This window comes from Chrysemys picta, chromosome 23 (genome assembly GCF_011386835.1).
Source record: "Chrysemys picta bellii isolate R12L10 chromosome 23, ASM1138683v2, whole genome shotgun sequence".
In the NCBI taxonomy this organism is placed as follows: domain Eukaryota; kingdom Metazoa; phylum Chordata; order Testudines; family Emydidae; genus Chrysemys; species Chrysemys picta.
The window spans coordinates 9,609,596-9,626,641 of record NC_088813.1 but is presented as its reverse complement, the minus strand read 5'-3'; the positions used below and the strand labels follow the sequence as shown (position 1 = coordinate 9,626,641).

General features: G+C 56.9%; 1 protein-coding gene across 1 annotated transcript; it reads right to left on the bottom strand.

Moving 5' to 3' along the window:
• Window positions 1-1,002: 1,002 nt before the first annotated feature.
• Window positions 1,003-16,100, bottom strand: LOC101940480 (probable methyltransferase-like protein 24). The gene is made up of 5 exons (XM_008170969.4): window positions 15,554-16,100; window positions 6,573-6,671; window positions 5,668-5,810; window positions 3,441-3,672; window positions 1,003-2,404 (listed from the first exon to the last, which is right to left on the bottom strand). Exons 1-5 carry the CDS (start codon window positions 16,073-16,075, stop codon window positions 2,087-2,089), a joined length of 1,314 nt encoding a protein of 437 aa, XP_008169191.2. The 5' UTR covers window positions 16,076-16,100; the 3' UTR covers window positions 1,003-2,086.
• Between the last annotated feature and the right edge of the window lie 946 nt (window positions 16,101-17,046).

The window sequence follows — 17,046 nt, the reverse complement described above, 5'->3', positions numbered from 1 at the left end:
GAGGAAATGGGAACTTGCCCACTGCAGGACAATTTGCTTCCGAAGCAGGGGAGGAAGGTGTCCCTGTTTGCATGGCTAATAAAGAGGCAAGCAGAACTTGGCCCTGCTTGTGTGATATGGGGAGGGAGGGAGGGGGGGGTAGTGCTGCAAGTTATGATGGCGCATCACCACGGTTTTATGGATGGAGAGATCGTCTTATTGCCCAAAGACCCACCAAGAAAACATATTCAAGGTTTTTTGTTTTTTTTTATGACAGCAGTGGTAAGGGTCTCTGTCATAGCGTACAATGGTGTCCTTGGCAGGGTTCTACATTGCTAGGCAGGGCAAAATTCGTGCCGTTCATGGCTCTCTGGTGGATGTCATTCCCTCCTCCTTACTGTAGCGGACACACACAATCATCCAGCCCTGAGGGTCACCCAGGCTTGATTATTATTATTTAACGGCAGATTTCGGGGTCGGTGCCGACGAAATCAGCCGAGCAGCCCGAGAGGTTATGGTGACCCAGACGCCTGGGTTTCCTGAAGTTATAGTTACACATACTCAAAAAAAATCCTCATGTATTTAATACTGACATGACTGCGGGGCCTGCTAGGGCAGCAGGAAAGTCAGAGCACAAAGCTTCCTGGGACAAATGCAGTGAATTCCAACCACAGGGGGGGCCAGGAACATGCTCCCTTCCCAGAAGTGCCCTGCTCTCATCTATTCTGTTCTGAAATTAACATGGGAAAGATGCCCATTACCTGCTACCAGATAATGACTATGATTAGGCGTATCTCTACTGCCAGCCGAGATCTAAAGGGTTCTGTGTACTCCAGCAGAGTTTGCAGTTGCAAAAAACCCAAGAGCAATAAGGTGTAAATAAAAGACTAAAGAAAATAGTGTTGTCCACCACGAAAGGATGCGGGCAGAACCAGCTCTAATGACATTTTATAGCACCATTCGGTGCTAGTGATCGGCGCCTCGGGAGGGATGAAGCAAAATAATTGGACGCAAACGAACTCAAACCTTCGCCCAGAATTCAAACCTGAACTTTACTTTGGTGATTCCAAAAATGTGAATAGCTTCCCCCCCCCCCTTGTTTTTAAAAGTCATTTACAAATTTGCACTTCCTGGTTCTGGACGGAAATAGATGAGCTGAAATACAATGAGACGGGCAAGGCGTCAGGCCAGCCTAACCCAAGTGGTAGGAGCTGGTGTCTCAAGAGAGAGCCAGCTCTCGTGGGATCTCCAGCCCACTTTTTAGACGGCATGTGGGTGCAGCAGTGTCATTAGTGGAACAGTCTGTGTCGTTGGCTGGAAGTCTGAAAGGTGCCAACAGGAATTAGGTGCCCAGGTCTAACTGAATCCGAGTGTGAATTGGGCACCGACCTCCTTTAGCCTCCTCTGAAAATCCCAGCTGATCTTAACAGCAACAGGCCAACAGGCCAACAGTTGCCGATTCCCTGCCTCTCGCTTCCATTTGGCAAATGCACTTGCTGGTGCATCCAGGTTAGAATGGCTCCCCCAACAACGGAGCACTGGCAATTCATCTCCCTTCCTTCCCAGGTCTGCTGTGGTCATTTCAGTGGCTTTTGGAAGCAGGGGGCCAACACAAACAGCAGTTAGAAGCACTGCTGTACCTTCTCCCACAAGGCATCAGCTCGGCTTCTTATTGTCTGTGCTGCCAGGTCTCGGTGCCCCGGCATGCTCCTTGCTTCATCAGGAAGGACGTGAGCTGGACACTCAGGCTCTTGCACGTGCTCAAGGCCAGAGCAGTGGTTAGATGGTCTTGTAGGAGGAGGTATTTGGAACCTCGGCACCTTTGAGTCTCTTAAGCTGGTTTTTAGTCCCCGTTGAAGCGTCCATCTGAGTGGCTTTTGCTGTCAGAGTCACAGGTCTTGGACCTCTGTTAGCACTTCCTGGATTCATCTTCAGAACCCCTTTGGCTGCATCATCCGTCCCTGGAATGCAGCAGAAATACAAATTCCGCCCGGGGTGCATTGTGGCCAGCCGGGACCTAACAAGCACACCCATTCCGAGCTCGGCCAGGAGCCAGGTTTGAAAATACCCAGCTCCACCCTCACAAATGCCCACGGTGTGCCCCCTTTCAGTACATCCAGTACGTGTTGACCCAGCTCAGGGTGTAGGAGCTGCTGGCATTGAAGAGTTCTTTGTGCAGGAAGAGCTGCGGCTTCTGCAGGTCCTTGAAGCTATGGAACAGCCGAAACCCTCTGGCCTCTAGTGCCTTCAGCAGGCTGTACCAGTACCGCACCACGGCTGCCTCGCTCCCACTGACCTCAAAGCCGGGCCAGTGGAGGTGGATGGCGAGGATCAGCTGGTGCACTGCTGCCACGGTGCCATCCACAAGGATACTCTCCAAAATCTTCCACTCGGCGCTGGCCAAGTCCGCCTCCAACACGTCGATCTATCCCAGGGAGAAAGAACAAGCAAACTCAGCTCCTCTAGTCAGCACTGCCCAGGGACTGGTGCTGTCACGGGAGGGGACTAGGCTGGGGCAGGCCAAGAGAAGTCTGAAAATGAGACATCTGGACACACCTGGGAGGGAGTGGTGAAAAAATGAGCCCTACTGCTCTTAGCCAAGCTCCGCCAACATCCTTGTTTAAGGCTGTTTCTGAGAGCTGAGGAGCTATCCATTGACGTTTGCGGCCTGATTCAAAGTCTGTTGAAGTCAATGGAAAAGCTCCCATTGGCTTTGGCTCAGCCCCAGCGTGCAGTTGTTCTGTTAGCAATAGCGGAGATGCCCTCCAGCTGGGGACTGGCCGAGGGATGGATTAGACCAGAGGAGCTCAGTCTGCTTCACATGGCCCCCAAAAGCAAGTTCTACTTGTGGGCACCTCTCATCACAGCCTCCCAACTGGACCCTTCGCTTTCCCGATGACAGCCAGAAAGCCCAGGAACGCCCATGGGTTGCAAGAGGATGAGATGGAAGTAAACTCAGCTAAATGTGGCAGGGGTGCGCTTTTTGGTTACATCCCCCTATTTCGTCTCTGTGCTGTGGATTTCCGCTCTCTGGGATCAGGCCGGGGCATTTATTGGGAACAAAGGCCCAGATCCACAAAGGTATTTAGGCTCCTCACTTCCACTGAAATCCACGGAAGCAGCCCTATTGCTCTAGGATGGAATTTTCAAAGGAGCTGGGTTCCCAAACCCCATTAAAATCCAATGGGAGTTGGGCGCCGGATTCTTAGGCACCTTTGAAAATTCTAGCTCTAACCTCTCCGGGTCACCTTGCACATCAGTTCTGTCCTCTCGCATATTCGCTGCCCTTCCAGTTTTGGTGTCTTCCTCAGATTGGCTTGTGGTTGAATTTACACCAAGGAAGACGTGAACTAGCCGCCTGAGATGCAGAGAGGGAACTGGATTTTAGGCTTCTCTGTGTATGACATCTAACGGGTGGATGGTGATGGGGCGGGGGGGACGATGTTATCAGATCCCATTACCTTCTTGTGGCCGAAGTCCTCCATGATCTGATGTAGCCTCTTGGAAGGGCTCCTCCGTCTCTGCGAGGAGGTGACCGGGCGTCGCTCGTGCCAGTCCAGCCACAGCGCATGGTGCTGCACCTGTCCTTTCTGCCAGAGGCCTATCTGCTTGTAGGGGGTCAGGCCAAAGCTGTGCACCTGACACTGCATTTCGCTCATCCGCTGGCTGAACTCAAAGCCCCTTTTGACCATGCTACAAATGAAGAAAGGGAGAGAGGCACTTTCAGGCTCTGCAAAGCTAGGCTGACCAGCAGAACATGCAGGTGCAAGGCAAAGCATGATGGGTAACATTATGCAAACTGAGGCAAAGGCACCCTGGCTGACTTTGTTCCAGCCCTGCCGCTGAGGTTCCAAGCAGGTGGGTTTTCTTTACCCTTCAGGTGGCTTTTCAGATGCAGCCAGTCACTGCGAAGCCCACTGATAATAGGGCAGCTAAAGGGACTGCACAGGGGACATCTCTGAAGAAGCAAAGGGATTCGCTGGAGACATCAGATCTTATAGACTTTCTGCAGCTTCAGCCCTGCTCTGCAGTGATGCACCTCTAACCTGCCTTGGAGTTTTGGCTGCGCTGAGCCCCAAGTTTACAGCCCAAGCATCGGGGCAGATTGGAGAGCAACCGAAAGGAAAAACCGGTTCTATCAGAGCACCCGGGCCCAGTTAAGGGAGGGAAGGGAGGCCCAGAGCACCGACTATCATGACAGTAAAAAGAACAGGAGTACTTGTGGCACCTTAGAGACTAACAAATTTATTAGAGCATAAGCTTTTGTGGACTACAGCCCACTTCTTCGGATGCATACCGAAGTGGGCTGTAGTCCACGAAAGCTTATGCTCTAATAAATTTGTTAGTCTCTAAGGTGCCACAAGTACTCCTGTTCTTTTTGCGGATACAGACTAACACGGCTGCTACTCTGAAACCTATCATGCCAGTGTGGCACATGGGCACTGTTCTGTGTGCTGCTGGTGCAGAACCTCTGTTCCGGAGCCCACAGGCTCAGAGACCAGCTCAAAAGGGATCCCAGCAGGCCTGGAATCGCCAAGTCAGCAGCTGTCACATGGATTAAGAGCAGCTTCTTCCCCATCTGCACCTGCAGCCAGTCCGAGCTGAGCAAGTACAAGAATGGAGCCCGGTTAGAGGCCCGGAGTTTCACCCAGGCCTTTGGGGCACGGTTTTGGCTCCAGTCACTGTGGCTAGTCATGACTCAGGCTGCCAGAATGTACCCAAGAGCGGATGGTGTTCACCGCAGCAGCTGACTCACATGTGTGTAACAGACTTGCAGACAGGGAAGTGGATGGCTCCCAGGACTGGTGATGGGACGTGGCGATATTAACCTGTTGGTGGCCAGTCCCATGTCACTAGCAACTGAAAAGTCACTGTCTGCAGGCCGGACGGTGGCCTGTGTGAAATGGGATGCTGATCCTTTTTGGCGTGTATCAGACATTCCTCTGATGTCTCTGGTTCTGGCGACTACTGGAGATGGGATGCTGGATTAGGTGACCATCAGTCCGATCTGGCCTGGCAAACCCTAATGGGCAAGTTTCCAGCACACACACAGTCCCCACCACCATCAGCCCTTCTGCTGTCTGTCTGCAGGCTGGAGCTGAACAGGCCAACGAGACCAAATGACTCTCCCATCCCTAGGGAAGAGTCCATCCAGAGCTGGGGTGAGCACATTGGTGGGTAGCATGTACGGGAGAGCTGTCCCTGTTCTGTGATGCCAGGACCTGTGCTGGCTGGGGCTCATAAAACTATTGCTTTTAACCAGCCCTTCAGTCTAGAAAATACACCCTAAGACAGAAGGTTTGCTCAGGAGACCTCCGTCCCGAAGGACCCAGGACTATACCTGATGGAAGGACATGGGGTCACAGAGCAGAACAGGTTGGAAAAAGCAGCCCCAAAAACCCAAGAACCTGTTCTGAACATTTATTACTGTTTTTTTCAGAACTTGGATGACATTTTTCAAACATTGAAAAGTGTCGGCTGGAAAAAAACAAAGCGTTTTGTTTGGATGAAATTTGAATTTTCCATGAAAAATATAATTGAAAAAATCAAAATCCAAAAGACGGTGACCTGCCCTCCTGTCGAGTAAGTATCAGTCCCGACCCCCCCGAATCCATCCTTCCTCGGCGGCCCTCCCTGCCTCTGTCCCTCCAAATTTCGGGTGCCCGTCCACGGAAGCACGGTGCTCACCTGAAGGTATAAACCAGGCACCTCTCCTGCTGAAGCTTCAGCGACGCAGTGGGCATGTGATCTAGGCAGACTCGCCACGCCCCGGCAGTGCTGGCTGTGAAATCCTGGAGCCCAGCCTGGCTCAGAGCTCGGGAGCAGGGCAGCTGAAGGAGAAGGGAGAACAAAATCAGCCCTTTAGCTGGGGACTGGATTGGGTTCATAACCAGGGGCTTGGGAGGTGCTTGGCCCTTGGCAGCTCTGTTTTCATCACGGCTCAGCAGCCATCCCCTGCCTGAGCCCAGTGGCGGCCAGTTCTCATCAGCCAGTGTACAGAAGCAGTTCTCCTCCCCTATGTCAACAAGCCAGCCCCATCCCTCTCCAGGAGAGCTCACTTCATCTCAGGATTCTCCAGCCCAGGTCCACCAGCCCCTTGCCTTCCTGATCCCTAACGGCCCCATAGGAATGTCCCCTTTCCCCCTGCCCTAGGCCTCCTTCCTATCTAGAGACCTCCCCATGCCATCATGGCCCCCAAGGGATGGGACTCTGCGGGGCTGTGTCGTCTCCACCACAGGCCACAGGGAACTTTCTACAGCACTGGTCGGGGATTGGGATTTTCTCTCCCCCACCCCTCAGATCCTGCCCTTCTGCAAACCACCGGGGCACTCCTCTGATATGTGAGAGGCGAGTGCCAGCAATGAGGGTGGAAGAGAGGAGAGCGGAGCAGCCACCGGAGAGTGGGTGGGGGAGTAATCAGGGGAGAGGCAGAACCCCAAAGGTCACTGCCTCTCCAGGCAAGAGGCTTATCCAGGTGGAATCCAGGCTCCCTCCCAGGCGGAGTGCCCCCCGGAGCTCTTATTCCCACCTCTGGGCCGTGTTGTGTAGCCGGGCGCTGGCGTGGGGAGGGGGAGCCGTGCTGTGTGACCTACCTGGGGGGTGCTGATGTACGTAAGGAACCGTTCGGCTTCGCTTCGGAGGGACTCGCTGCCATCGGCCCAGGGCTGCAGGGCCACCTCCTGCTGGGTTTTCTAAGGTCACAGAGATGAAATGCACAGTGAGTCAAGCGCTGGGAGTTATGGGGCATGCTGGGAAATGAACCAGCCTCGGCTCCGGAGTGTCTAAAAGGATTCTGACGTGGCGGAGGAACCTGCCAAGGCACTGAAGGGTTTAATAACCCAGAAACACAGGCTCAGCACAGCAGCACCCCAGTGCCTGAACAGCCAGGGGACGGCCGCTGCTGCAGTGCTAGCGCTCCAGGCTGTGCTTTTATCAGCTACGCAGGGCTGGGCAGCACTTGGATGGGAAACTTCTAAGGGCAGCCCAGGTGCTGCAGGGAGACGTGTAAGTGACGCAGTGATCCTCTCCTCTGAGTCACTGCTGACTCCAATGCCCCAGCGCAGTGCTAGGGGGCGCCGTGCTGCAAGGAGCAATGGGTAGGTACAGCATTAGGGGGCGCTCTCTCCACTGAGCCAGGCCTGACCCCAATGCCCCAGCGCAGAGCTAGGGGGTGCCGTGCTGCAGGGAGCAATGGGTAGGTAAAGCATTAGGGGGCACTCTCTCCTCTGAGTCAGACCTGACCCAAGTGACCCAGTGCTGTGCTAGGGGGCGCCGTGCTGCAGGGAGCAATGGGTAGGTAAAGCATTAGGGGGCGCTCTCTCCTCTGAGTCAGGCCTGACCCCAATGCCCCGGCGCAATGCTAGGGGGCGCCGTGCTGCAGGGAGCAATGGGTAGGTAAGCCATTAGGGGGCGCTCTCTCCTCTGAGTCAGACCTGACCCCAATGCCCCGGCGCAGTGCTAGGGGGCGCCGTGCTGCAGGGAGCAATGGGTAGGTAAGCCATTAGGGGGCGCTCTCTCCACTGAGTCAGGCCTGAACCTAATGCCCCAGTGCTGTGCTGCTGGAGTGGAAATTTCTTTTGACTGAGGTGTGAAGCTGAGGCCCTGATCGCTCCTAGCCACTATAAGCTCTTCCGACACATTTCACAAAGTAGGGGTGCTAAGCCCAGTGTCCTGGCCATAGTCCAACTCAGGTAATTGCACGTTGCCTGCCTAAAATTCTCCCTGCCGTTTCAGCTGTGGGGTTAACAGCAGTACCACCACCATCACGAACTGATCCACACTGGAGAAGAGGGGAGCAGAGTGTGCTGCAGCTGACCAGGGTCCCCCACTGCACGGGTGAGCTCCTGTCGGCTCTCCCTCCCCAGAGCTGCTGTGGCAAAAACGGACTGTAGGGCTGACTAGCTAACACAGGAGACTTTGCATTTCTAGTGCCTGAGGGGTGCCATGTTCTTTACAAACACTACTTAACCATGTCTCACTACTTGCTCCCCGCCCACACACACACCCCAGCAGCGGTGAGGTCCCATTATCCCCATTTTCCAAGTGGAGAAACTGAGGCACAGAGCGGGGGAGTAACTTGCCCAAGGCTACTTTGCAAGTCGGTGGCAGAGCCCAGCATAGACCCCCAGTAGTCCCGGCTCTTGACCCTGTGTTCTAACTCCTAGGGAATGCTGTCTCCTGAACGAGACACTCCACAGACAGTTCCCAGTACTGTGGACCAGGAGAAGGAAACAGAAACTCCCTCCCTTCCAGCATGGGTTGTGAGTTCAATCCTTGAGGGGGCTACTTGGTGATCTGGGGCAAAAATCCGTCTGGGGATTGGTCCTGCTTTGAGCAGGGGGTTGGACTAGATGATCTCTTGAGGTCCCTTCCAACCCAGATATTCTATGGGTGGAGAAGGGGCAACGTGGGAGGCAAAGACCCCTTTGCGCAGGCAGGAGGCTTTGAGTACAAAGGGAAAGTCAGCTACAGCAGGAGAATGGCTCCGTATCTGCTCTGCCTTTATCAGTGTGATCAGCAATAGGCCAGCAAACAGCCCGCAGCCTCCTGCTGCAGCTCCTGGACCGGCAGGTCGTTAATTATGGCCAGAGCCAGCCTTAAGCGTAAGCAAACTAATGACCATCTAGGGCCCCAGGTCCCAGGCAAGCTCCATCCAGCTCACAGGTTGGCCCAGCCTCCCTCTGCCTGGCAGGATCAGCAGAGCCAGCTCCCCGCCGGGCCCCGTTTCAGAGCACGTAGCGGGGAGACCAAGTGGTGGAGCCTCATCAGGTCAGGGCTTTATCAAACGAAAAGCCGGTCTTCACGATGGCTGTGCCAACCGCCTCCCTGGCCCGCCTCACCCGGGGGCCGGTGTCCTCCCCCCACTGAGAGCCCACGGCTGGGTTTTCAATGCCTGCTCCCCATGCACCTCCCAGGGCTTGCACAGATCCCTTTAAATCCAGGGCGAGCCCAACCCCTCCTGCACTGCGGCCCGCTGTCATGAGGCCCAGGGGACACTGGACCAGCACATATGTATCCTAGCTAAACCTTTACCCCAGCCTAGCCCATGGTCCTCCCCTCCCAGAGCTGCCACATTCTTGGCTTCATCACCCACCTGTTCCCCAATGCTTAGGGGTGGTACCAATCTGCAGACCCTACCCCCATCCGGCTCGGGGGGGGGGGCATGGAGACGGAGGCGGGAACAAGGGAGGTGGTGAGTGGTGGAATGTATGGAGAGGCATGGGGGGAGTGGTGGTGAGGGGCTGGTGATGGTAAGGAGGTGTGAGGTGGAGGTGGCAAGGTGTGGGGGGTAGGGGATGGGGTACTGGTGGGAAGGGGCTGGGAGAGATGTGGGTACTGGTGGGGATGGGGGAGGAGAGGCGGAATGCTCAGGGGTAAGAGAGTGGAGAGGTGAGGGGCACTGGTGGGGCTGATGGGGGAAGGTGATGGAGGAGAGTTGGTGGGTGGGGCCTCTGCTGGGGGTTGGTGGGGGGAGGTAGTGGAGGTGGGGGCTCTGCTGGGGGCTGATGTGGGGAGGTAGCGGAGGTGGGGGCACCGCTGGGAGCTGATGGGGGGAGGTGGTGGGGGATGGGGGCACCGCTGCGGGCTGATGGGGGGAGGTGGTGGGAGATGGGGGCACTGCTGGGGGGACTGATGGGGGGAGGTAGCGGAGGTGGGGGTGGGGGCGGGGGCATCGCTGGGGGCTGACGTAGGGAGGTGGTGGGGGATGGGGGCACCGCTGGGGGCTGATCAGGGGAGGTAGCAGAGGAGAGGTGGAGGCACTGCTGGGGGCTGATGGGGGGAGGTAGCGGAGGTGGGGGTGGGGGCATTGCTGGGAGCTGACGGGGGCAGGTGGTGGGGGATGGGGGCACCGCTGGGGGCTGATCAGGGGAGGTAGCAGAGGAGAGATGGGGGTTGATGTGGGGAGGTAGCAGAGGAGAGGTGGGGGCACTGCTGGGGGCTGATGTGGGGAGGTAGCGGAGGTGGGGGATGGGGGCACCGCTGGGGGGACTGATGGGGGCGGTGGTGGGGGATGGGGGCACCGCTGGGGGGACTGATGGGGGAGGGAGCAGCAGCAGAAATCTGGCCTGGAACCGCACATACTTCAGCACCCAGCTGAAGCCTGCAAGCTCCCTGCCTCCCGTGCAGTTCACAGGCATGAGGGGCAGGATGGGACACGGGTCCCCTATCGGGAGGGGAGGGGGCTGTGATTCATGGTGCTAATATCTACTCTTAATTATCCTAGACACAAAGGGGCTGGGCCCAGCCAAGATCAGCAGCATGTGGGATCAAAGAGCAGGAGATGCGAGGGCGAGCGAGCGGGGACCCAACATGCCCGCTGGAACCTCTCCCTCCCAGCCAGAAGGAGGGTGCTGGACGCTGGACAGCCCGCGCTGCCCGCTGGAGCCATCCCAGGCTGCCAAATGAACTGTGGGGGGGGGGGGGGGAGGCTAATCTCCACTCTGATTAGGCTGAATTCCCAGCGATGAAGGTTTCTTCTTTTTTCTCCCCCCTCCGCGATAACAAATAATAATATAATCCCCTTAATCCCTTCCCCTAGGAGCCTGCATTCCGCGCAGAGACAGGAAGCGCAGAGCTTCTGCCACCGCTGATAACTCAGACAATCTGGGCCCATGGAAAATGAACGAATGCCTTGGGTTGCATTATGCCCCCCAGCTGAAGAGCTCTGCCCTCCCCTCTCTGAGGATTCTCCCCACTCACCCCCCAGCCCCTCCATCACCCACGCATTCTTCTGGTTGTTCTGGGCTCCCTTCTACCTCGGGCTAGGCCCTGCCAAGGCTGCCTGGAATCCGAGCCAGGATGATATTTACCAGTACTGTGGCAGGGCCCTGACATGTCACTTTCGCCTACCCGCTCCCAGATGTCCCTGGCTTCTGCTGGCGAGACAGGCTGCGTGGCATGCGGGCAGCAAAGCGTTCAGCGGGAGTGACTGCCTAGACTAGATCCAGGCAGGGCCATACCGCCACTGGAAGCAGCAGCCACCTTGGAGTCAGCCTGGCCGGGCTCCACCACTCAGCAACACACGCAGGGCCAAGGCCCCTCTGCTACACACACAAGCCCTGCTTCAAAGCCCCCTTTGGGTCCCATCCGCCCCAGAACCAAGAAGAACAGAATGTCCATCCCCTGATCTCCTCACTAGATCATGCTCCCTGACTCCCATCAGTCCCCTACTCGAATCTCCAAATCACACTCCTGCCTAAAGCCAGGAATAGAACCCAGGTGTCCTGACTTCTTCCCTCCCTCCCTATCAGTTCTGGTGCCTGGATTTTGTTTTAGACAGTTGTTGTGTACAACACTGAGCAACACACACAGCAAGTAAATCCCACCCCCTGCCCCCTACATAAAACAACCTTTGCTTTTATTCTCTAGCTCTCCTTTCCCCATGGTTTGCTGATCTCAGCTCCTCTGGTCTCCAAAACAGCTTTCAAAATTACTGGAGAGTGGAGACCTTTGAAAGCTGCCCCCAGCTGCATCGGCTTTTGGTTTCCCTCCCCCACATGCTCAAAACATGACAGCGAGGGCCACGTTTCTGAAGCCCCACACAAAGGATGAGCAGTGCCAAATGCCGCATCAGAGCAACTGCAACCCGCCCCTCCCTCCACCACCATCACCACCTTGGCGCACACGCTCATCTGCTCTTGCAAACCAGATGCCCAGGGTGCACATGCAGGCAAAAGGTGCGCGCGCGTTTACCAAGCGAGGCAGGGCTTTGTAAATTCGCCCCCCATTCGTTCAAAAGGCACCAGGCTGTGATTGCTTAATATCCAGTCAAAGTCAGAGCAGGAAGGGGCTTAAATGGCTCAGGGGAACAGTAACAGGCGATGGAAGTTGCTGGTTCAATTCCAACCAAAGGCAGTAGTGAGTGAATGTCAGTGTCCTCTTCGCTGGTACGTGAAATGAGTTTGCTGGGCCTTAGTCCAGTTTCTACCAGGGAAGCAGGTACCTCCTACCACCCCCACCCCCCCATCAGAGCTGGGAGGCCTGGCTGCCAGCCTCCAGTCCTGAGGCCAAGGGTTAGGGGCTCCTGGGTGTGGCACTCTGGCATGAGTGAGAAGCGTGTGCTGCTGGGGATGGGTGATCCCACTGGGAAAAGCAGGGGAGGTTTAGCATTGCAGCTGCAGGGAGAATTCTCACCCTTGCAATGTGGGAATGGTGCTGTGCACAGCACCAGGGTTGAAAGAACCTGATGTTGTCCCCATGTAATTTACAGAGGCGCATGCACCCCCGTCTGCACATGGCCCCAGCCTGTCAGTCAGAAGGCTCAGGAGAGGTCACGGCATCGCACCATCTCTCAGGAACTCCCTCCCAGATACCGGGACACTTCCTCCTCTCTGAAAATCTCGCTGGGAAGCCATTCTGGCTCGGAGATTTAAAAACAAACAAAGGGAAAAGCTTCCGCTAGCAACACACACTCAGCCCACAGGACGCGCTGCCACAGGGGGTGACAGGGTCGAAGACTTCAGCGGGGGGTGCACAAGAAGGACAGCTTTATGGCTAGTAACAGGGGCCAGATGGTGTCATGGCTACAAGCAGCGGTCTGGCTGTCAGGAGATTCAATCTATGCCCAGCTCTGGACGAGGTATTTCCCCAGCCCCTCTCTGTGCCTCAGTTTCCCCATCCATAAAACAGGAATGGGAATTCTCCAGGCTGTGAGGGGAATTATTGGCACAGGGCATTTTCATCCTCAGCTGGAAAGCTCTGGAGAATGGGCTGATCCTGAAGTCCATCGCTAACTTCCTACTCTGACCTCACTCAGGCAACACTCTCAGTGAAATCAGTGAGAAGGGAAATCTTGAAACCTTTCAGGCCACATCTGCTATTGAATCAAAGTGCCAGATTTGGCGGATCACAGGTCTGATCTGGCACATGCCAGGTGATTGAAGTTACCAAGTATAAAGGATGCAAGGTAGGAGTAATGACTGTGATTTTCAAAGCCAGTAATTTTAATGAGAATCGGGTGGCCAGATCTCCGAGGCAGCTTTGAAAATCTCAGTCAGCATCTATTGGGATTACACATAATGAACTGGCTACCGTGTTTGTACCTCACTGCCCTCTTCTGGCTGAAATTAGAAACACGCAACGGTGTCATGGACTCTATACTGGTAACAACTAATGAAGATTCTCCTTTAGAACCAATCATAGTGGACTTTAGGAGCAAGAGGAGTTGAGTTCTATCCCCACTATTGCTGCAAAGTGCTGAGTTGCCCAGGTGTGGCTCAGAGCCAGCTGCGAAGTCCTACGTGACTGTGGATTTGTGTGTATATCACTCACTCTCCTGTACCCAGGGTGTGCAAAGTCTCCGAACAGCATGTTCAGACAGGTTGTAACACCTAGGCACAGCAGTGTGTCTTAGGACACAGCAACCTCCACGCTAAATTCCTTCCCTGATGCAGAAGTCGGACCTCGAATGCAGCTTTAATGCTGTTTTATGTTTAATCTCCCTCGTTTTGTTTAACCGTAATCTTCAATAAAAGCCTTCAACTGGCATCACATCTAGTGCCGGGGCTGTGGGGTGAGGCAGTCACTTCACCAGCGGAAACCCATCCATCCCCTTTCTGCCGCTGTTGATACAGTACCAGTCTGAACCCGTGGATACTTAGCCTGAAGCTCTCCGCCTGCACTGGTACAGACACGGCTGGTGGTTTTAGATGTCTGGATGACGCAGACAAGAACAGTCAGATGGAGAGGCTGCAAAACCCACACAAAAAGCCTCCCCCAACCTTCCAGTCGCAGCAAAATCCCTGTTCATTTCTCTGCTCCCACCGGGTCCCCTGCCACCGGTGGCCGCGTATGTGTGTATAGCTGCCATGACCAGCCCTTTTAACAGGGGACCCTGTGTGTAACAAGACTGGCTGCCATGGGGCCCTTAATAGGGGACTGTGATTGATCGAGACTCTGTGTGTGTGTGAGATAACAGTGCTATCTCACTCTCTTCAACAGAGTTTTGTGACAGCACGTCTCTCCTGCGTGGACCAGCACTGTCTGGGTCTCCGGGAGAGGTTTCCTGGATGTGAGGAACAGAGCTGCAAGGCGTCACTGTGAGACTGCATGTGTGTGCACACGATGCCTGCGGATCGGTGCGTGGACCAGGGGGAAGGGGGATGCGTCAGGACAGCTGTGCCGCTTCAACTCTGCCCGCCCTGCATTGATCCCATGAATTCCCACCCTAATGAGCCCGCAGGGACTCCTCTTTCAGAGCCCGTCTCCCCTTATGGGCAATTTGTGGGCGTCTGTAACTTTTCTCAGCCTTCCACGCTGTAAAGGGATCAGGCCACTCACTCTCGGGTGGAGGGGATGGGATTCCTGGAGAAGCAGGGGGGAGGCAAATTCCTTCTTTGTTCCCAAGGGAATAGAAAAGTTAGAATCATGGAAAACCTGCAGTCCTCCCTCTGGCTCTCCCCACCCCCCAGCCAGAATCCCAGCAGCAAACCTGCCAAGCCTCATTATAAAGAAGCTCTGCACATTACAATAGGCAGCAACGCTCCTAATCTCAGCAGACAGAGGCATTGCAACAAACCAGGACGGTTCACAGACACCCCTCAAGAAGGCAACTAAAACAGCACCAAACACGTCTCTACCCTGGAGGTTCGCTCCTGCCTGCTGCAATGCCAGCCAAGATTTCAGCACATGGGCAAGGCTCCATCCTGGCCCCCGTCCAGCAAACCTTCCTGACCCGAGTAGCACTTTTATGGAAGGAGTCTCATGGCGAGCATGCAAGCCCATCTTTGCACGAGTAGGGGGCTGCCCCCACGTTAATGCAATTCCAAACCCACCTTCCGAATAGGAAAAAAAAAGCCAAACTACAGAGGGGCAGGGCCCCCTAGCAATCCCCAGGGAGATGCCAGTAGCTCACTGGCGTGTGGAACCCAGGCTGGGCTGGTTAATCTCATGACTGCACACTAACCAGAAGCACAGGCTGCCAGCCCATAGGGTTACTGGAGCAGTGCCCAGCCCTGGGCTAACCTCCCCCAGGGCTGGCCGTTCATCGCCCTCTGACTCCTGTGGGCTTGGGCCTAGGGTGACCAGACAGCAAATGTGAAAAATCGGGATGGGGGTGGGGGGTAATAGGAGCTTATATAAGAAAAAAAAAAAAACAAATCGGGACTGTCCCTATAAAATCAGGACATCGGGTCACCCTACTTGGGCCCTTCCAGACATAAATGCAGCCACTTCCCGGGGGTTCCTTACGTGCCCCTTCGGCCTGAGTCTCTCTGAATCCCGTTCATCAGAAGCAGCAGGCAAAGGGAGAGAAGAGAAGGAGGTTTAGTGGGGAAAGCGCCACCCCCCAACCCCCAAACCAGACAGTCTTTCTCCCCCTCTCTCCCCCACCTCCCCAAGGGGGTCCAATGCAGAGTGTGCAGGGGAGGGGAGGAAAAGGCTCTTTGAGATCAAGGGACGGAAGGGAGGAAGAAAAGCCAGCGCGGGAGGGAGAGGGGAGGGAAGCCAGGAGTTAGATCAGGGGTGGTTAGTCCGGAGTTAAGTCCTTGGCTGGGGAGGGAGCCAGGCACCCCGGAGAGGGGCTGCAGGGCAGAGCGCAGGGGAGAAGCGGCGCAGGGGGGGCTCGGTTCCTTACGGGCTGGCCGAGGTTCTCGTTCTCATCCTGGTAGCGCTGCAGGGAGCCCGGGCTGCGCCCGCCTGGCCCCCCGGCCGGGGCTCCCGTCCCCTCGTGGCGGGGGGCGGCGCTGCCCGGGGCGGGCTCCCCGCGGATGGTGATGATGGTGAAGGGCCCCGGCTCGTCCCCCGGGCGGCCGCAGCGCAGCAGGATCTGCCCCAGGCTCAGGACCCAGCAGCCCAGCAGCAGCAGCCGCAGAGCCGAGCCGCCTCCCATGGCTCCGCCGCAGCCGCCGGCTCCTCCACCTGCAGCCCCGGCCGGGACCGGCCCCGGAGGAGGGGCGGCGCGGCCCCCGCTCCCCGCCCGGCGGCTGCATTCCTGGGCTCGGGCTCCCAGGCCCCGCCGCGACCCTGCCTCCCCCGGCGCCCGCGGCGAGCTCCGGGACCCGGACCGGACCTGCTCGGACTCTGCCCAAACTTCCCCGTGCCCCGCACTGGGCCCAAAGCCAGCCGTGGGGTCCGTGCCCTGTGTGTCCGGCTCCATGCTGCGCCCGGGCCACGTGCCCAACCCCCCCCCCCCCCCCCCGTGCCCTGTGGATCCATGCCAGACCCGGGCCACCTGCCCAAACCCACCCGTGCCCTGTGGATCCATGCCACGCCCGGGCCACGTGCCCAACCCCCCCCGTGCCCCGTGGATCCAGGCCACGTGCCCAAACCCACCCATGCCCTGTGGATCCAGGCCACGCCCTAGGCCACGTGCCCAAACCCACCCGTGCCCTGTGGATCCATGCCACTCCCGGGCCACGTGCCCAACTACCCCCCCGTGCCCTGTGGATCCAGGCCACGCCCGGGCCACGTGCCCAACCCCCGTGCCCTGTGGATCCATGCCATGCCCAGGCCACGTGCCCAACCCCCTGTGCCCTGTGGATCCAGGTCATACTCGGCCCACGTGCCCAAACCCACCTGTGCCCTGTGGATCCAGGCCACGCCCGGGCCACGTGCCCAACCCCCGTGCCCTGTGGATCCATGCCATGCCCAGGCCACGTGCCCAACCCCCTGTGCCCTGTGGATCCAGGTCATACCCGGCCCACGTGCCCAAACCCACCTGTGCCCTGTGGATCCATGCCATGCCCAGGCCACGTGCCCAACCCCCTGTGCCCTGTGGATCCAGGCCACACCCGGGCCACGTGCTCAAACCCACCCATGCCCTGTGGGTCCATGCCACACCCGGGCCATGTGCCCAGATGCTCCAATGCCCTGCTTGTCCATTCTGCACCCACCCGTGTGCCCAAATCCAACCCATCCATGGGCATACCCAGCTCCATGCTCTCCCACATCCAGGCTAGATGGTGCCCAGGCAAAGCCAGGATGGTCCGAGCCATAATTTCATAGCCCAATGGCATATATTGCCCACACCATGCCTAGTCCCTATTGTCCCTTTTCATGTCTGTCCAGACTCTACTGGGCTCTGGACCCAGGAATGCTGCCAAAGTGGCAGCTGCAGGGGGCTCTTGG